At 44.7% G+C, this 21656-nt stretch overlaps 1 protein-coding gene across 1 annotated transcript in view; it reads left to right on the top strand.

Annotated features, from left to right (window-relative positions):
- The window catches only part of LOC138297135 (neuronal acetylcholine receptor subunit alpha-7-like), a 2137462-nt gene that overhangs the window by 844302 nt on the left and 1271504 nt on the right, over nucleotides 1–21656 (top strand). Inside the window, exon 3 of the mRNA XM_069236631.1 lies at nucleotides 13290–13334. Within this exon, the coding sequence (XP_069092732.1) occupies nucleotides 13290–13334 (45 nt within the window). The remainder of the gene's footprint in view (nucleotides 1–13289; nucleotides 13335–21656) is intronic.

Below are 21656 nucleotides of genomic sequence, written 5' to 3' on the forward strand. Positions count from 1 at the left end.
GGCCTGGCAAGTGGGTACACTTGCCAAGTCGAATGTACAGTTTAAAACTGCACCCACAGACACTGCAGTGGCAGGTCTGGGGCATGATTACAGAGCTACTTATGTGGGTGGCACAACCAGTGCTGCAGGCCCACTAGTAGCATTTGGTTTACAGGCCCTGGCACCTCTAGTGCACTTTACTAGGGACTTACTAGTAAATCAAATATGCCAATCATGGATAAACTAATCAACAATACAATTTACACAGAGAGCACATGCACTTTTAGCACTGGTTAGCAGTGGTAAAGTTCTCAGAGTTCAAACACCAACAGCAACAGGTCAGGAAAAATAGGAGGCAGGAGGCAAAAAGATTGGGGATGACTCTACATAAACTCAAAAGTCTAAAACAGGGCAACAGCAACAATAGAGGCGAAGCAAGGGATGTACAATATGTCACAGACATGAAGTTTAATACATCACTTACATCCCCACAGGTGCCCCAGCCAATCTCAGTGACGAGGAGGTGGCACGACTAACCAGTCCCCCAACAGAAGATGCCCCCAGTGTTGACAGTAACTCTGGACTTCAGGATCTGAACTACCTGCCCCATTAGGGACCACTGGTCAGTCGGCCACCCCAGCCCACTCACAGTCCACCACAGAGCCTCCCCCATCAGTATCCAACATCAAATGATCTGAACACTGTGATAGCATACATTTTATGACCTGTATCAGTCTGTAGTCATCCCATCAGTACACTGTTGTCATACCATCAACATCTGCAAAATGAGAAGCCATAGTGGACAGTAAGTAGAGATGCAAAGGAAGTGACTGCCATCCTGCTACAGCCACACAGAAAACATAATTAATCAGAGGAATGGTCAGTTCCACTGTCTCAACTGTGTGCCATTGGAAGTATTGACATATAACCGATGTTCTGTTGTCCACATCCTCATCCTCTGCCTCCTCATCCTCACTGTCCTTAGTGTCCACTCCGGCCACAGGGGCATTTCCAGTCTCCTCCTCCTGCAGATAAGGCACATGTCATCTGAGGGCCAGGTTGTGCAGCATGGATGCATGCCACTACTATTTGGCAGACCTCTCGGGTGAGTAGCACAGGGATCCACCTGTCAGATGTAGGCATCTGAACCTGGCCTTCAGGAGGCCGAAGGTCCTTTCAATAATTCTCATGGTTTGCCCATGTGCATCATTGTAACAATTCTCAGCCGTTTTCCTTGCTTTCCTCACAGGAGTCAGGAGCCACAATAGGTTTGGGTAGCCAGAGTCACCTGCAAGTTTTGAGGGACAAATATTATCCTTACACAATGGTATAGGGTCAACACCAGAAGGCATACACTGACATACATTGGGGGGAGCTACGCTCTCCAATTAGCCACACCCTATGCCTCTGTATTTGTGCCATCACATTTGGGATGCTGCTATTCCTCAGGACGAAGGCGTCATGCACCGACCCAGGATACTTGACAGTGACGTGGGAGATGTACTGGTCAGCCAGGCATACCATTTGCACAGTGAGTGAGTGGAAACTTTTCAATGCCTGAACACTTGTTCATTCTGTCGGGGGGGGGACAAACGTAACATGTGCACAGTCAATCGCCCCAATAATACTGGGTATATGTCCCATTGAATAGAATACAGCCTTCACAGTGGCCAAATCTTCCACCTGGGGGAAAGCAATGTAGCTGCATATGTGTTTCACCAGGGCAGATAAAACCCTTGCCAACACGATTGAGAACATTGGCTGTGACATTCCTGGTGCCAAGCCTACTGTCACATGGAAAGAGCCAGTTGCCAGGAAATGGAGCACAGATAGAACCTGCACAAGAGGGGGTATCTAGTGGGATGATGGATATCAGATCAGGCTCCAATTGAGCACACAGCTCTGTGATTGTGGCCCTATCCAGTCTATAGGTGAGTATTATGTGCCTGTCTTGCAGTGTAGCCAAGTCCACAAGGGGTCTGTACACGGGGTCTTGCCTCCTCCTCTGATTTCTCCGCAGTGGTAGGTTTCTAAGGGACACAAGAGTGAGTAGGCTGTCACAATTTGAACATTGAAACCACCGCCTAGAGGCGAACATAGAGCAGTAACGTGATGGGACATTTGTAATGGCAACGTATGTGCAAATTATAGATATGACACAGTTCTAGATTATCTGAATATTGTCCACCACCATAAAATGGCAACCACCTGTCCTGTATGTAGGGACAGGTTGAAGTTAACTAACTCCGCCGGCGTTGCGGGTCATGGCGGAAAGCGGTCTTTCCCCCCTGTGCCATTCCTCATTGGATAACATGGGACTCTATGGAGTACAGTGGGCAATGAGGATCACCAGCGGTGGTGATGGTGTACACCGCGGTGTACGTGACCGCCATTTTCTGCCTAAAACCGAACTTGTTTCCTGACTTTTCACAGGACAACACCTACACTGCATGTGCTGCAGTGACCTGTGTCTGGATCCTGCCATGTCCTGTGTGACTGGGGAAAGGGCCCATGACTTCACTTCGGAGGAGGTGGAGCGCTTGGTGGATGGGCTTCTACCCCATTATGAGCTGCTGTATGGGCCTCCAGACCAACAGGTGAGTACACCTTGGGTACAACGCATGTGACAGGATTGCATGGAGATGTGTGTGCAAGCATTGTGTCATTTGGGGGGGGGGTCGTATGTCTGGTGGTAGTGTACAAGGTGGCCGCTGGGTGATGTGTGTGCCAGTGGGGATGGAACTGGATTTGTGGGCCATATGCGTAACAGACTGGATTGTCTGGTTAATGGTGTCCTCCTGTCTGTGTTTCCTCTGCAGATCAACCCCCATCAGAAGAAGGTATTGTGGCGTGCCATCGCCAAGGACGTGCGGAACCTGGGGGTCTACAGCAGGCAGAGCACCCAATGTAGGAAGAGGTGGGAGGACCTGAGACGCTGGGCTGGGAAGACCATGGAGGCCCAGCTGGGGATGGCCCCCCAACGAGGGCGGGGTGCCCGTCACAACCTGACCCCCCTGATGGCCTGCATACTGGCAGTGGCCTACCCAGAGCTGGATGGGTGCTTGAGGGCATCACAGTAGCCACAAGGGGGTGAGTACAGTGTGCGTTATAACTGTGATTGGTAGGAGGCATGGGAACCTGGTGGTGTGTGTCAGTTACTGGGTGCCCCTTAATGCCAGCTCAGAAAATGCTGCGTGTTCCTGCTAAATAGTAGTGGTTGTATTGCTGAATCTGGTAACCTAGCTAGGTTGTATCCCATGTCAGGCAGGGCTTAGTGACTCCCAGGAGGGGTGCAGTTGGCGGTGTTTTGCTCTCATCTTGCTGTGGTACATAGCAAATGTAATGCCAGTGCGATGCATGGTACTCAATCCTGATCCCTGTGTGTGACGGTAAATGTGTATGCCATCTGTGGTGTTGGTGCTGTAATTGGCCCAGTGCTCCCTTTCTCTCTCTCCCCCTTATTTCTTCTGTCATCCTGTCCATGTGTGCCTTAGCATCATCTGGCGGAGGAGCAGGGGCACCGGCGACAGAGGTAGCTGCATCCCACAGGACCCAGGAGGCAGAGTCCATCGACGCCGAGGGGACCAGTGGGACGGAGGGCAAGGGGAGCACCACGGCGGAGACAGGAGGTGACAACACTGACTCAGATACCTCCTCCGATGGAAGCTCCCTGGTGGTGGCGGACACCTCTGGAACCACCCCAGCTACAGGTACAGCCGCCACCCCTGTACCAGCACCGCCCTCCCAGTAGCCCCTCACGGAGTTGCCCGTGCCGGCTCACCTAGGAGGGTGGGCATCTCCTTTGCCCCAGGCACCTGAGGCCCTCCCCAGTGAGCCCTGCTGCCCTGAGCCCTGAGTGAGGAGGCTATTGACCTCCTGAGAGCCATCTCTGTAGTGCAGTCAACCATTGTGAATGCAGTGCATTCCTGGAGGGCATTCACAGTGTATTGGCGGCCCAACAGAGATCGTTCCAGGCTCTGGCCTCCTCTCTGATGGCAGCCATTGTCCCTGTTCCTACAGTCCACCCTCCAACTACCACTTCCCAGTCCCAATCTCCTCAAACCCAACCCATCTCAAGCACACATACAGACAAGCATGCACACAAAACATCCCACAAGAGTGGCACAGACAAACACAGGCACCACACTTCAGGCCGCAAACACTCACTCTGTCTCTCCCTCCTCCTCCTCCCTCACTGTCACATCCGCATTCACACCTGTATGAACTGCATCAGCAGCCACCACCACCATCACCACACCAAACAGCACATACACCTTACTTGCAGACACCTCCACAACATCCATCCACACGTCCCCTGTGTCCTCTCCCACCCTGTCTGCCCCCCTCCCAAGAGACACAAACGCACGCACTCAGACACCCAACAGCCATCCACCTCACATCAGCACACTGCGCATGCACCTGCATCCAAAGTCAGCAGACATACACCTCCAACAACCACTCCCTCAACCTCCACTCCCATCCCTCCTCCCTCATCCCACCCCACCGTCCCTAAGAAGCTTTTCCTTCCCCAACTTGACCTCTTACTTCCTCCTCCCCCATCCTGCCCGTAAGAGCAGGGTCCCAACGACCTAGCCTGGCACCTCAGCCAAACAGTCCACGGGGACTGTGGAGGCAACTCCTAGTCGTGGAGGCAGGAAAGGAAAGGATCCCATTCCACCACCCAAAAAGGGGGAAGGATCCCACTCCACCACCCAAGAGAGGGAAGGATCCTACTCCACTACCCAAGAGGGGGAAGGATCCCACTTCACCACCCAAGAGCGGGAAGGATCCTACTCCACCACCCAAGAGAGGGAAGGATCCCACTACACAACTCAGGAAAGGGAAGGTTCTCACTCCACCGTCTAAGAGAGGCAAGGGGCCCCCTCCAACAGCAGTGGGCAAGGAGCCCTCACCTCCAGTTGGGACACAGCAGCCCTCACCTCCAGCTGGGACACAGCAGACCTCAGCTGTAGCTGAGACATAGCAGCCCTCACCTCCAGCTGGGACACAGCAGCCCTCACCACCAGCAGAGGGTATGTATGCCACCCTCCAGGGACTGTTGCACACAGAGCCCCCTCCAGAACCAGTGGGCAAGTCACCCAACTCAGAGACTGTGACTTTGCACTCCCAGCTAATTGTAATGGGCATGGAGCCCCCTCCAGAACGTGTGGGCAAGTCCCCCAACTCAGGGACTGTGACCTGGCACTTCCCAGCTAATTGTAATGGACATGGAGCTCCCTCCAGAACCAGTGAGCATGTCCCCCACTTCAGCTGAGGTGCCCCCCCCTTTTCCCCCTGAGGTGCCTGGCCATTCACAACAAGATGCCCCTGCACAGTGTAGTGCGGTTTACGTCAGGGAACGAGTTGGGCCTTGGACTGTGCCCTGTGGCCATGTCAGCCTTTTGTACTTTGGACTGGCCATTGTCCCTTTCGGAACAGTGAATTAAGTATTTTTGTCATATAGACAATATGGTGGCTGTTGGCATACAATTACATTATCAGTACTGCCTACCTCCTGCCCTTACATTATTATGATGCGTGTCCTGTGACATTGTTTTTCCTCTGCAGCTGGTTGTGTGTATGGTGTGTGTGTGAATGGTGTGTGTTGTGCGTGTGTGTGTCACTCTCCTTTTCCTCCCTCCCTCCATTGTGTGCTAGGTGGCTGTACTCACCATCGTTGTCTTCGTTGGAGTTGGTGTTCCAGGTGGAGCATGGAGTAGAAGAGCACCGGGAAGACTTGAAGTTCCGGTTCCATGGCAGCGTTGATCTTCTCTGTGTCTCTGATGGTGAGTCTTTCGTTTTCTGTGTTCTGTTTCCGCCAGGCTTTTGATGGTGTTGGTACCGCCCCGGAAATCGTGGCAGTATGCAACGTCTTAATATGGTGGGCGGTACTTTGACTTCCGCCTGGCTGTTGCTAGCTAGCGCCGTGGTCAGTGGTGTTAACACCCTGGCGGTTGGTGTGGTACATTGGCTGTCTATGGGAGTTATCACCGCCATGGTCATAATTTGGCAGTAATTGCCGCCAGCCTGTTGGCGGGATAATGGTCACTTCAACAGTCACGGCCAATGTCATAATGACCACCATAGTTTTATATATGTCTTAGCAGCAAAATCCTTAAAGTTGTTGTTTTGCTGCGGGAAGCTAGCAGGCCCTTTTGCTAGTACAGCCCGGCTAACTTCTGAATGGGATTACATAACTGAGTACTATAAGGTATCAAACTAATCATAGCATTAAATGCACCTTGATGGGCAAGTAAAAATGAGTGTCACTTTTAACACCAAGCAACCTTTAGAAAGCTGCCACTTGTGCCCCAGTTGCTCCAGTAGTCTCAGTGGCCAACAGACAGCTTTCTGCCCACCTGGGGAGACATGTGAATGAATTCCAGGCTTAGAAACAAAAGCAGCTCATTCAGGGAGAGGAATCACCTCCTCCTAGCAGGAAGCTACTCAGGGTGTTAGCCTAAAAGGCAAGCTTCAAAGGGAAAGCCACCTTTGATGGGCAAATTGTGTTAGCACTCATTCATGTTAGACAAGTTCGAGACAAGGCCAGGGAGGGACAACTCGCCCCTAAAAGGGTTTTCCAATGGGTATGTAGCCCTTAGATAGCCACATCTCTGGGGTGCGCTTCCAAGCTCCTCACAAACGAGAAAAGTTTCAGGCATCTTGAGTTGCAAGAATATTGCACTCAGTGTATGACAAATGCCACACATCACCAGAACTTTGTCACCAAAGAGGAGGGTATCTACTGGCCCCTTGGCTAGTTACTGCGTTGTCCCCTTAGGGCACTTTTGTGGGATAAATATGGCATCCCGAGCACCCTGAACCTCAGATCATATTGGATTTGGAGAAAGGACCAAAGAAGGACTGCCAAGCTGTCCTTGAACCTACACGAAGTGAGCCTGCCCCCTCGGAAGGACTGAACCTGCTGCACTTTGGGCTAGTGAAGTCTGAACTGTGTCTGTGGCTCCTGGCTTGGGGAAAAGTTGATTCTCGTCTCCAGCTCAAAGCAGCAACTTCAAGGATCGGTTGGCTGGTCCCCTGGAACCAGCTCCAGGGACAAAAGAGCTAAAGAAGCCCAAACAAAAAAGTTGTTAGCCATCACAGAGGTTTTGCCGCTACCAATCGCCAGGCACATCAAGGGACAAATCCAAGATAACCAAAAGTTGCACCGAGTCTGCGAGATCTAGGAGTGCTGTTAGAGTTCAGATCCGTTGCCCACAAGGGACACTAGTCCCCATCTTAGGATTTCACTCTAACCGCGGTTTAAGGAGATCAGTGGCCCAGCATCGATTGTCCAGCTACCGCTAAGTAGATGACTTCAAGGGACCCATACCTCTGTGGCCAAAGTCGCCCCACATCACCAGTTAACGAAGGACTCACCACAAAGGCCTCTGTGTTGACTGCACCTCAACTGGAGCATCCTTGAGCATTTTTTTATCCTGTATAGTCAGCATCAGGGCCACACAATTAAAGTTGATTGCGGTTGTCCTGTAAAGATAGGAACCAGACTTTAAAATGTTCTGGTGGCAAGATAACTGTTCAAAGTATCCATACTGGCCTCCTAGACCTCTGTCCTGTCAGAATTAGTCACCCAAATTGAGTTACACAAACTCTTTCAGACTTTTCAAAAAGTTGACAAACTTTTTGTTGACCATTACTTGTGGTTAAATTAAAAAGTATTAATTGCTTAAAAATGCATATCTCTGGAACCCACCTGTGGATTTTGATAATCAAGACCTCTAATAATTCATAAAAATATACCCTAGTTTTCTAAATTGTTGTTGTGTTTCTTTCTTGTTTGGTACTGTTAAATGCTTTACGCTGAGTTCCTTTAATTAAGCCTTGCTGCTCTAGCCACAGGTACCCAAGGTTGAGCTAAAGGTAATACAGACGAGCCTGAATGGACCCAAGACAGTTTTTGCAAGTGTATTCCAAGATAAGGTCCCACAGCCATATTATATAATGCACCCAAATCCTTACATGTAATATAATTGAGGTTGCTAATGGGGTTACATTTGATGCTACTTACCAGTTTGTCATTTACAGGTGCATGAAATTGTTGGGGCTGGATGGTTGGCTAATGGGGGAAACCAGATTTATTTATTTTTCTTGAAGGGTAAAGATGTTTGTATCCACCTGTACGTTTGGGTAAATACTTTGTGACACATGCACCACACATTGTCCAGAAGTATGATACAGTTGTTGATTCACCATTTCTGTAGTACATTGACCAGGTAATTCCTCACACCTATGCCAGGAAAGGAGAGTGCAAGTCAGCCAGGCTGTTGCTTCTCCTAAACATGAGAATTAGTGATACTAGAGGGGCATCGTTTATTGTTGCGCTTTTAGGCAAAATTTATATATATAATTTGCAGCGTGATGGACTGACCCTGGCTTAAACAGTCACAGCTTCATATTTCTTCCATGGTAGTTTCAAAAAGTTTGGTTTACTTGTCAATGTTTACATACAACCCATAATTGTTTCCCCTAGAATATAAGAGGATTGGGAGCATTAGCCAAGTGTGACAGAGTGTATTCCTATCAGAAACGTAGAAAGGCCCAAATGTCATGTTTGCAGGAAATGTATCTAACAGTATTGAATGAGAAAGGTTGAAAAAAAGATGGAGTGGGCACATTATAGGTTCTATGTATCTCTCTAATTCCAGGTAGACATAGATATAGGTTAACACAGTGGTCCAATATGTTACTAAAGCACAATATTTTGACACAGAAGTTTGGTTTTCTGTACTAGAAGGTGCACTAGATAGTGAGGTTCTCACTCAGGGCAGTATCTATTCACCAAACATTATTCAAGTACTGTAGAGTTTGAGTCTCTGTCACCAAGTTGGCTAGGCAATATGATTTACAGGTTATTGTGAGAGGGAGCATGGCTCCTACTCGATTTCTCACAATGGTGAGTCATTTTTTATCAGGTCGAGCTATTTTTAGGACTCACTCACCCCTTTTGGCAACTTGACAAAAAAAAGGTGTTCTGTTCAGTCAGAAATTAGAGAGGCAATAAAAGATTCCTTTAAATCTTGTTCTTATGTCACATTTGCTCTGTGTCCACAGACAGAGGTCAAAAGTCAGTTTGTCTTACAATTAATTTTCCTTCTGACTGCAGAGTTCCAGGACTTTGTAAGGTGAACTGCTGTTTAAAGTGTAAAATAAAGGGATATACGATGTCAGGCTTTTCCTAACACACAACCTGTGAATGACTAAGTCAACTATACAAACATCTCAAAATATATTTCAGTAGTTCTGAAAGCCCCTTTTTTGTATTTCTTTTTTTTGAGAAAAATATTTTAATAGGATGAAAACAAATCAGAATACTTTATGTGTTGATGTGCAAAGGATATGTTTTCTGAAACCCAATTTTCACAGATTGTTAATACACTATATAGTTTTATCAGTAAAGCTGCAAGTTAGTGGAAAGGTTTTTGAACTTTTCTTGGAAATGTACTTTGTGTAGAAGACAATATGCTACCACATCATGGTTTAGTAATATCTTTATTAAAAGTGAGTGTTTAAACAAACTGAGAAACACTCCTGCCCTGATATCAATGCTGTTAGTAAACTAAAATTAAGTCATGGGCCACGGGTCATGTGTCCCCTATCTGTGTGCTACATTTTTGTGATATGTGCAGCAAACTTTAGTCCACTTACTCAAACAAAAGAGGTTTTATTGCACTGCAGAAATGCTGAGCTCACATATTTGAAGGTGCAATCATATGTGAGTATAAAGAAAAAGGTGACTCTGTAAACTTTTTGCCTAAGAATCACACAATTTGAGACCCGTTTATGGGTCAAGTACATTACACTTAGGTCGAGTGGATTATTTAAGTTACTTGACATGCAGGTCTAGAAACATTTTTATGCTTTTTCCAGGCCTGGGGAGGGATTATAATGTAGTGGTGGGCATAGATTAAGATATCTCAATACCACCCCTACAAGGGGCCACCACTAGACCTACACTGCAGACATTGTCTGCATGAGTATAGAAGTGGCAACTTGTGGATGCCTGGAGAGCACTACACCCCACACCCAAGACTATTCTTTCTACCCACCTGTACACAATATATATGCAAGGTTAGTTAATTTTTTTTGTGAAAGTGGGGTAGAAAGCTGGACCCTTAACACGTAATACTTATGCAGGACAGAATCTGATCATAATCCACTCATGATAACAATCTAATGGAGAACATACTTATCAGTGGTGCCCACCTCAAGGCTTCTGGTGGAGGCTCTGGAAGAGGACCCCCGTCAGTGTACAGTGGGTGAGCAAATAGACCTTTACTTTAAAGAAAATTAGGACACAACACAGGATAAGGCAATTGTATGGGATGCCTTTGAGGTGATCATACGTGGATTAAGCCTGATGACTACCTATGGTTTTAAATTGGCAGTAGGATTAGAATTGAAGGAGATAGAACAGGGTATACATGTCAGTTCGAACTATAAACAATAGCCAATCAATAACATATAAAAGACTTATTAAATGCAGAAAAGAGTACTGTGCATTGGTGAAAATACTGAGGGGGCTAATAATAATGAATATGTTGTGAGGTCACACTATGAAGGTGACAGATTCGGGCAATACCTTGCATGACTTCTAAGATCAGAGGTGAAAAGGAAACCCATATACTCGATCCAGTCAGAGACTGGCTTAATTGTACATACAGAGTTAGAAATTAACCAGGTCTTTGCAACTTATTATGAAATGCTGAACTCACCACCCTAGCTTTGTCCATCAAACTTACAACAGAGTAGCTACAGAAGATACGTATGATCCGCTTGACACGAAATAAGGTCAGGTCTCTGGATACACCATTAACACTTCATGAGATATGCACAGGTATGAACAAACCTGCCAGGGGTAAAACACCTGGTGAAGATGGTCTATTTTGGGAATTTAACAACACATACAATATGAAAGTTCCCCCTAAATTACTATCCATATATACAGGAGCTATTGAAAGAGTAATTCTTCCCAGGATCACAAGGGCTGCCATGAAAGGGGTACTGTCCAAACCTAGAAGAGAACCGCTAGACGTTAAATCCTCGGCCGATGTCTTTATTGAAATTCTGAATATAAAACAATGGGAAAAGTGATAAATGCAGCTTTGCACCATTTGACCCCTCCTCCCCCATGCGTGATTTTAGCACGGGGATAAATTTGGCATTAAGGCCATAGAGTATTTTTTTGCACGGGAAGGTCTACCTTGCTTCTCGTTGACACAATGTAGGTTTCCAGGTCCAAAAAAGACTTTAACTCTTTAACATTGGTGCTAGACGTGTTTAGTGCCAAAGTATAAATATGGAGTTAGTTTTGCACCGAATTTGCATAAACAGGGGTGTGGAATTCATTAAAATATCCACTTGTCCAAGGGACATGTTGCTTCCTAAATCTACTTGTCCTGTGAAAAAGTCTACTTGTCCCTTTGATGCCATGTAGTGCGGGAATACATTATGGCAGCAATCTCATTATACAAGAGCTCTGATTATGCCAGGACTACTATTGTAGGGATTGAATACTTACAATTTTGATCCCTACTACAGCAGTTTCCTTAATTTGCCATTTTTCTGCAGATCTATGTACTGGGGCTGGAGGAAGCAGTAAGCAATAGTTCTAGGGCTGGAATGCCTTTGAGTCTGCAAACCTACTAACCTGCAATCAGTAGCGTAATGAAACTGGAGGGGTCCCCCCTGCAAAGTACATGGTGGCCCATCCCCCACCCCCTAGAGACTCACCCTGGGCAGATGCTGTGCTAAGAGGGCCCCCCTGGAGGATGGCTGCGGGGCCTTTGTTACGCCACTGGTGTCAATGTGTGCTTTTTGAGACCAAACACTTTTTTTTTTTCTTTTTGCCAGTGTTTGTTACAATGGTGAGGGCCTGGCAACTCCCACATCAATAAAGTGTTACAAATGCCATGTCAAAACAAGACACACATTGACGAAACCAAAAGACCAAGAAAAAAAAAATGAGTCGGATTGGTTGCCTTTGCCAGTGCTTGTTTATTTTCATGCCTCCCACAATCTTGTTGAGAAGTGTTACACTGATTTTTCATTAGGTATATTTTTTGGAAATACTAGCATGCATCGACATATTTTACTTAATGACGCTTCAAAGAAATAGCACCTAAACGTTCATAATAGCAAAAAATTTTTTTCCTACTTGCATTTATTTTCCTGAACATTTTATTTTGAAAGCATAGAATCATCACTCTTGCTTACAAGCTTCTACAGACATTTGCACTTAATCAGAGAGCATTCTAGGAGCATTACACTTAGCCTCATATTGTTAAACCTTTCAAACGTATGCACACTTTATTTATTTTTATTTTTTACTGGAACCACTGTCAGTAGTGCAGTGTGACCATAAAACGTTTATTTACAGCACTCACACTAATAATAAAGGCTTTTCATTAATGAACCATAAACACAAGTTTAAACAGCATTAACATATGGACACATATTACCTCAACTGCAGACAGTTTCCTTCTCTGTAAACTGGCAGCCAAAGGGTTAGTGCTGCAGGGGGTTTGGACTGCTTGTCCCAAGGACAAAGTAAGCATGAAAACCTGCTGCCCTTGACCTCAAACTATATGTCCCGGGTGTCGGGCGATAGGAATTCCACATCCCTGATAAAAATTATGTAAATTTGGTGCAAAACATGTATACATATGCCCCTTAGTACGGTAGAAATTTTCTCCAAAATTACACCAGCAAAGGGGTACTGTGAAATCGAAAAAACATGCATATCTGAGCCACTCATGAGGAACACCCAACATTCAGTAATAGTCAAGTATGCCACAATAGGATTCTTGAGAGGAAAAGGCAGACACTGAGGACCTAATTCACCAATGTAAACTTACACTTTTGAGTAAGTTTACTATTTTTTGGGTACTCACACCTTCAGGTTTAATTTTACTGATGGTAATTTTAGAATTGCAGAGGCTCTGCAGTCATCATGAGACCTAGGTTATGTGCATTCCTTCTCTGTTGTCGTAAATCAGTAAATACCTTTTAGTTTGTAAAATTAAGGTACTGCTATCTGAATTATACTTGTGAAAACTCACAAATAACCTTACCTGAGAAGATTGACTTTAATCACGGAGACGTATCCCCTCATCATTAAATTTCAATGATGATCACTCTTCATTAAGACCTCTTGCATTGGGGGTCAAATGCTTAGGAGGTTGTGTGTCTAAATGATGAACATACATGATTGTCATTATACCTAATACATACTCATTAACTCAGATTACCAGTTCTTGTGCTAATGTTTATTTTCTGTTTTTTTTTTCAAGGATGAGAAAAATCAAGTTCTAATTACTAATGCTTGGCTCCAGATGGTAAGCACTTTCATTTTCATGTTATGTATAAGCACAGCAGCATAGTCAGCCCAGATTCGCATAGATACAATGCTCTTTCTACTACATTTTAAGGTATATTACACTTTACTTCTCAGTCATTTGTGCCTGGCACCCTAACCATGTACAATACAACATATGAACAAATATTTCGTAGTGCAGTTTAAAATCTCTATCATCTCATCAATGAAAAAACATAATTTTGCCCACACAGTCACGGTTACAAAAAAATGGGGCTAACACAACGTTGGATATGGTTGATAGCTATTCAAAACAATCTATGGCACAATGTGTAGATGTTATCTTCTTGAATGGGGCCTGAGAAGAGGCCCCTGCTCCAAAAGGTATAGCACCAAAATATTAAGTTTTAAAATATCATAACTAAAACATTGACTACCAAATATTATGAAGGCAAGTGTATATAGATAAGAATGGCTTACTATTCTTAACTCCACATTTATGTGCCTTGACAGTATATTTCAAAGTACATTTATGTGGAGGTGGGAATAGCAAATCTATGCTTAAATGTATATACCTACCTTCACAATATTTTGGTAGTCAATATTCAGGCTGCAATATTTTTGTGCTCGATATTCTATCATACAACCACTGTAAAGTGTTTTAAAAGCATGTAGCAGATTGTCAGTTATTACACCACATGTAATTACATGATGGTAGATTGCATTGTGATAATCACATAGCAATGCGATCACTCCTACATTGAGCTGGAATACCTTGTGGTACTTTCAAATTGCATATTAGATAGTACTACTTCTAACCCTCTCTCTCTTTCTCTCTCTCTCTCTCTACAAGGAAGTTTTACTTAGGTTCAGATTTTACACACACAAAATTATAGAAATTCAGATGTTATAGTTAGAGTTAATTCAAATAACTATAACTTGTGCCTTAAGGTAACCATAACTCGCTCCCTCGCCATGCAGTTTTCTCATTAATAATTTTACTGCAGATGTTACAGTGATATTAATAATGATGTGAAAGAAGAAGAAGTCATGAGTGGTCATGAGACCATGTGAGTCATGAGTCATGAGAAGTATCTCGGGTATTTAGCAGTGCATGATGAGGGAACGAGCTATAGTTAACTTAGGGCACAAGTTATAGTTACTTGAAATAACTGTAACTATAACAGCTGAATTTCTATGGTTTTGTGCATGTAAAATCTGAATCTAACTATAACATCCCTGAAACCTTTGATTTTCAGTGAATTTCTAGGGTTTGTTTAATGTTAAGTAAGATGCCCATTCCAATGGACGGTGGGAGGTTTGGATGCAGGGCCTAGCTACCTAATATCCATATTTATTGCAGTATCCTCAGTAGAAAAAGCTTTCAGTTTTCCACTTTGATTCCATCAAGATGGCATTCAAAAGTGCCACACTTTTTGACATAAATTCAGAATCTTAGCACTCTAGATGCTAATTAGAATTCTGTAAGCTGCTGATGGCAAGGGAATTAAATGGCAGTATTCTACTGGTGTTGAAAGTGCATGTTTCAGCCCGCATGTTCAAATGTTTTAGTACAATAAAAGAGAAAGATATTTGAGAACTCACTTAAACCATGTGCTAATTTCCATTGCAGAATGAAACCCTTCATTTTGTTCCTTTCTACATTAACTGTTTTCAATTTTACCAGTTTTACAATTTCTATTCAATCAAGATGGCTTCAGGCATGCCACATTTTTGCCATATGTAAGACTATTAGCACTCTAGTTGTTCTTTAGACCACTCTGGGAGGCCACAGTAGAACTCAAGGGAATCATCTGACAGGTTGCTCCTGTTGGAAGAAGAACAGAAAGTTATTTTAGGACTCACTTCAAATGTGTACTAATTATTTTCCACAGCACTAGCCATAAATTCTATGACAAAATGAACCCCTTATTTAGTTCCTTGCTAAATTAAATGTTTTAAGTTTTAACATTGTGATTCAATCAAGATGGCTTCAGGTGTGCCACACTTTTGTCATAACTAAGACTGTTAGCGCTCTAGTTGTACTTTAGAACACTGGGAGGCTGCAGTAGAACACAGGGGAATCAGCTGACAGGCTGCTCCTGTTGGAAGTTCATGTTTTACTGAGAATGTCAGACTTCATTCTCAAACCGCTGAGAAAGATAGTGTGAATTTACAGAAAATATGCTCTCACTTTAGCCTATGGAGCACCTTCCATAACCTTTGTGGGAAAATCATGGTAAAACGGTTATCTCTCAAACATGATTCATGAAATCCTAGCAGGGTAAAATCACCTTAGAACACACCACAATTACTACAATTAGTATGGTACCATCAACAAATGATTTATATTGTAACAAAAAATTTGTATCACCCTTTATATGTCCTTTTTTTGTGATCCTCAAATTCTACCATTTACTTCAATGCATTTCAAAGGGGTGCTATTGTAGATATTGGTCCCAAGATGGCTGACATCACTTTCTGGTTGAAGTGCTGACAGCCAACAGATCTCACCGTGAGATCTGTGCTTAGATTCAGCACAAATATACATTTCTTTTCCCTTTAATATCTCGAAAATTACTGAATAAATGTATACCAAATAACAAAAAGCACAGTCTGCGGAATAAAATCTAGCTTTCTGTCAAACTAGGTGTAATTCTGACCATCGGTTCAGCCTGTAGTCATGTTCAATTCATGTTCAAAACTCCTATGGGAATTAACATTAGAAACACACTTTTTTTTACTTCCCTCCTTTATCTCGGCTCCCGCTTGACAGATCACCCCAAAACATTCCATGCGCAACAAGAATCACTGGCACACTTTTTTGGGGAGATTTAGTGAAGAGTCCTAAAATGATGCCAAAGATAAGTCGAAAAATGCTTTGCCCATGGAAACATGGTTCTAACTATGACTACCTACTGGCGACCGGCAATAGGTTTTATATATATATATATATATATATATGAATATATATATATATATATATATGTGTGTGTATTTATATATATATGGTGAATATACATATATCTGTCTATATAGCTTTATCTATATCTGTATCAATAAATATATTGATCTATCTATAGATATAGATTACCTACTGGCGGTCACCAGTAAGTAGTGATAGTTTGGAGCAAGTTTCCATAGGAAAATATATATATATTTTTTTCAATAACTTGACGAATCTTCATGAAATTTTCAAAATGAATACACACCTGAGTTGAAGGTTTTGGGGCGATTCGTCAAGTATGGCCAAGAAAAAAGGGGGGGGGGTACCAAAACACATTTTCTCCATGCAGAGGGAGATGGTGGTCCCCGGGGCTCGGGTGGGCTGCGTGGACCCCCGCACCAAATGTTGAAAGTGCCCCTGGGAGGTAGTAATCACTGGGACTGGGGGGTGGCCACTTGGCTCCCCGCATTTATTATAGTTAAAGTCCAGGGGAGGTGGCGGTCCCCCAGGCTATGGGGGAGGCCAACGGACCTCCCCCACAGTGCTAAAGCAATTTGCCCCAGGGAGGTGGTTGTCCCCAGGGTGTGGGGGGCCGCAAACCCCCCCACTGCATATATTGTAAAACTCGCCCCAGAGAGGTGGTGGTCCCTGGGGCTGTGGGGAGGCTGAGAGGCCCCCACACACAAAATTATTAATGCCCCCGGGTCCTGGCCCATCCAGGGTCCTATCAAAAACAAGCGCAGGAGCCCACGCTTGTTTTTCTTAAATTTTCGTTCGCGATTTCCCGAATATTGTAATTTTGTTATGGTTTTTGGGTTTGGGATGGGGGGTCCTTCTGGGATCTATCCCCACCACCCCCCTACCCGCGAGAGCTAAGTGGTCAGGGTGTCCTCACCCTGGCCCCTTTTTGTTTCTTTTTTGCTTTTTAACTGTGATTCCGCTGAAGCAGAATCCCAAGATGGCTGTCAGCACTTCCTGGTTTGAAGTTTTGGCAGCCAATCAGAGCTGTGCATTTCCCTGCACAAGCTTGTCTTTGTTCACAAATATTTTGCGGCCAGAGATATACAAATTAGAATTTCCCTATATTTCTCAAAAACTACTGAAATGATTTGCACCATTTAAGCAAAAGATCAATCTATCTTCGTACCGAAAGCTAGCTTTCTGCCTAATTTGGTGTTATTCTGTCCAGCAGTTCGGGCTGTGTATGTGTTTCAATGTCCTATCAGAATTAACCTGGGAAATGCAACTTTTTTGACCCACCCTTTTTCTCAGTTCCGAACTTGATGGATCACCACAAATGTTTCAGTGCGCAACAAGAATCGCCGCAACACTTTCTTGGGAAAATTTCATGAAGATTTGTCAAACGGGGCCAAAGATGTAGGCAAGTAAAAAAACTTTTTTCTATGGAAACACGGTCTTAACTATAACTACCTAGTGGCGACTGCCAGTAGGTAGTAACTACTACTCATACCCTAAGGTAACTATAATTCACATCCCCTCCAAGAACATTTTTGTCATCAAGTATTTCATTTCAGATGATACAGATGATACAGTGATGTTATCATTGATATCATAGAACATGTCATGAGTGATGTAATATGTGGGGTAATTAATAGGGCATTGTGGGGGTGCGAGTTATAGTTACTTAGGGCATGAGTTATAGTTATTTGAGATAACTATAACTGTGGCTAGACTCTGCCCAAAAGCCCTGTGAGCGCCTTACCTCACTACCGGGAGCACCCAAACATCTGGCATGCTTAGTATGCAGTTGGTCTCACAGTTCCTGAGCACAAGGAGAAAGACTTACTGACTTTGTCAAAGATTAAAACGCCAAAATATATAATTGGGCCTATCGGATTTATCATATTATTTTTGCATTTAGTGGGCTGAAAAATGTTAAAAGAAAGACTCAGACACATATTGCTGTTTTTTTTTTTACATTGAAAAACATGCCTCTATATTATGGGGCACTCCCTGGCAGCAGTGAATATGAAATAAGCAGCTACACCACTCATTTAAATTCATTTCAAATTCACTGCTATGGCCTTTTTATTTTTAATTCAGCACAGGTAGTCCACATTGACGCTGCCATTATCCTTTTCTATTTTAATTTAGTAGCTTGGGTAGCCAACTCACACACTGCCATGTCTTTTTAAATGTACTAAGGCAGCGCAGGGAGCCCACTCCAGCACTGCCATATCTTTTTTTAATTTACTTAGAGGCAGTGTGGGGAGCTAAATCCCATGCTACCATGTATTTTTCTTTATTTAATTAGACAGTGGGGGGAGCCCCTGCCATGCCTTTTTTTAAATTTACTTAGAGGCACTGGGTTGGCATGGAGGCAACGGGGGGAGGGTCATGGCCCAGCAGTCTCTTTTTTGCTCCACCATGACAGGAAGTGTTTCTACTGCTCTAGCCAATATAGCAAACCTCAGTTCCCTGCCAGCCAGTGCACAGGCAGGAAAAAAACTCTTCTGCTCCCACATGGAGAGAGCATTTCTGCTCCCGCCAGGGGGATCAGTGCAGCCTCCCTTGCCCCACTCCGGCAGGCAGGGAGCTAACAGTGTCCCAGGGATTAGAGTCCCTCCCTGTTACACTGCTTCTCATGGCCTCTTGGGGATGGGGTCATGGTGGCCTAAACTGGCTGGGGGAGGGGCCTCCATAACACCCTCTCCTTCTAAAATAGTAGCAGGCCCTCGGGGATGGGATTTACAGGGGGTTGGAGACTCAAGGAGGGGTCACAACCCCTATCTCCTTCAATATGTGCACTGGCTTAGGGGATGAGGTGCCTGGGGCTCAATGAGGGACAATGGTAAAAGAATGCTAATTTGACCCCCAGCCTCTGGCCCTCTTGGACCCCTAACATGTGCCTGGGGCAGGGTATCCCTACCTTGACCCCTCATATCTTTTTTATTAACAAGCTCAGCCCAGAGAACTGATTCCCGGAATCCTGTAATGCAGGCGTAAGTTGGACAAAATGAAAAAAAAACATCAGCCAATCAGAACGCTCTATTTCTCTATTTGATGAAATTGGGATTGAGGGACTCTTGTGAAAGTCCTTTGAGCCCAACTGTCCAGATATACAAATATTTTTGATCCCTAATTTCTCTAAAACTACTGAACAGATTTACACCAAATCACGAAAAGAATGAAATCTAGCTTTCTGTCAAATTGAGCAGTTTTTGCTCTATTGCATCCTAAAAAAGCCTATGTAAAATGCATAGGGATTTTGCATTTTGAGACCCACCCTCTCTTTCTTGGACCCCACTTGCCAGCTCACCCCCAAACTAAATATATAGAAATCAGGCAAAAAAGAGCACCTGTCTGGAACGTTTCTCATCTAGTAGTGCCAAAGTTATGGGCAAACCAAAAAAGACATTTCCTATGTAAACACAGACCTGCTGTTGATTGGGCATGAGTGACGGTTTTTCTAGTGTTGCTTGTGAGCCAGTTGAAGATCTTCATCAGCATCTTCAGGGTGTGTAAGCAGGATGCAATGACGGTTTTGACTTATGCAGTCATGTCCAGTTTGCTGTCAATTATCATTATGAGTTTCCTGGCTTTGGTGCTGCATTTGGGTTTGAGTCTGAATCCAGCTGGCTACCCGTTGAAGCCCCATGGTGAGGTGTTCTTGGCAAAGATCACTAACTTCTGTCTTGTTGTTGTTGAGCTTGAGACAGTTGGCTTTTAGTCAGTAAGGGACTTCGGTCATGAAGCCGGTCAACTTGTTTCTTGTGTTGGGGATCCTTCCCAAGAAAGAGAGTATGAGTTGCATGTAGTCAGCGTATGAGAGGATGTTGATCTTGTGTACGCAGATGATGCTGGGCAGAGGGATCATGTATGCATTGAGGAGGGGGGCTGAGCAGTGAAACCTTAAGTACTTGACATATGAGTTTCTGGGCTTCTGAGGAGTAAGGTTCTTCATTGACAGCTTATGTTATGTCCATTAAGAAGGAGCAGATCCCGAGAAGAGCAGGTCTTTGGATGCCAATCTCATGTAGGTGACGATGAGCTATGAGATTAGGTGCTGCTGAAAGGTCCATGAGAATGAGGGCTGCCATGTCTCGTCTGTCAAGGATCATGCGGCTATCATCTGTGATGGTGGTGAGTGTTGTTTCTGGACTGTGGTGGAGCCTGAATCCAGACTGCATGGCGTTGAGGAGCTGGTAGTTGCTGAGATGATCAGTGAGGCATCAGTTGATTAATTTCCCTAAGACCTTTGCCAGGTATGGTAGAAGGGAGATGGGTTTGTAGTTAGAACGTGTGGCAGGGTGAGTGGATGATTTCTTGAGCAGGGTCATGATGGTGGTATGTTTCCTGGTATCCTAAGGTAACTATAACTCGCGCCCGATCATGTGCAGTTTCCTCATCAATAATTTTATTGCAAAGTTGCAGTTATGTTATAAATGATGTCATAGAAGATGTCTTTACTAATGTAATATGCAGGGTAAGTAGCAGTGTATGGCAAGAGAGTGAGTTAAACTTCATGAATTATATTTTCTTGAGACAAGTATAACTATAACTGTTGAATTTCAATAGTCTTGTGCTTGTAAAATCTGAACCTAACTATAACATCCATCAAACCTTTTGTTTTTTTAATTCTATTTCCTGACTATAACGTCCCTGTAACCTTTTTTTTTCCAGTGAATTTGTAGGTTTTTTTTAACGTTAGGTAGTGTTTAATTACCTTACATTAGTACACCCCTGCAGCGCACATCTTTTGAACTTGAGCAGTGGCGGTTGGCCACACCAGATCCTGCTACCAACCACCCTTAAGGCACCCAATCCTGCACCACGCACGGCCTTTGGACATGTTCGGAGGTGGGTCGGTTGGAGGGCTTGGCCGCAGGCACCCACCCACACACCTTACACAGCCTTGGGTTATGCACGGAGGAGGGGGCTGCGGGAGGCGCACCCCCCATATGTAAGCAACCCAGGATGGTAGCATGCAGCCCACACGGCAGGTTAATTATTGGCCCCAGGCACCTCATCCCCCAGGGTCCACCCAATTACTAAAAGCGGAGGGGACCCTACGGCCCTCCTCCCTGGGCTGATTTTGGCCCAGGGCCCCCATCTCCTGGGAACCAGCCCAGCCCAATACTAAAAGGGGAGGGGGCACCCCCCTGAGAAAGATTTTGGCCCAGGTGCCACCTTCCCAAGGGGCCTGTCAAATTACTGAAAGGGGAGGGTGGCCACGTGGCCCCCCCTCGCTGGTCTGATTTTTGTCCTGAGGACCCCAGGCCAAGCTAATTAGTGAGATTTTAGCCTTAGGGACCCTATCACCTAGGGCCCGGCCACTTCATGCTGGGTGCCCTAGCCCCACCCAGGGCACCTAGTGTGCAATATTGGGTGCTGCGGGGGGAGCCTCGATGCCCCCGCGGTCACTGCCGGCGCCCC

Source organism: Pleurodeles waltl, chromosome 1_2, assembly GCF_031143425.1.
Source record: "Pleurodeles waltl isolate 20211129_DDA chromosome 1_2, aPleWal1.hap1.20221129, whole genome shotgun sequence".
In the NCBI taxonomy this organism is placed as follows: domain Eukaryota; kingdom Metazoa; phylum Chordata; class Amphibia; order Caudata; family Salamandridae; genus Pleurodeles; species Pleurodeles waltl.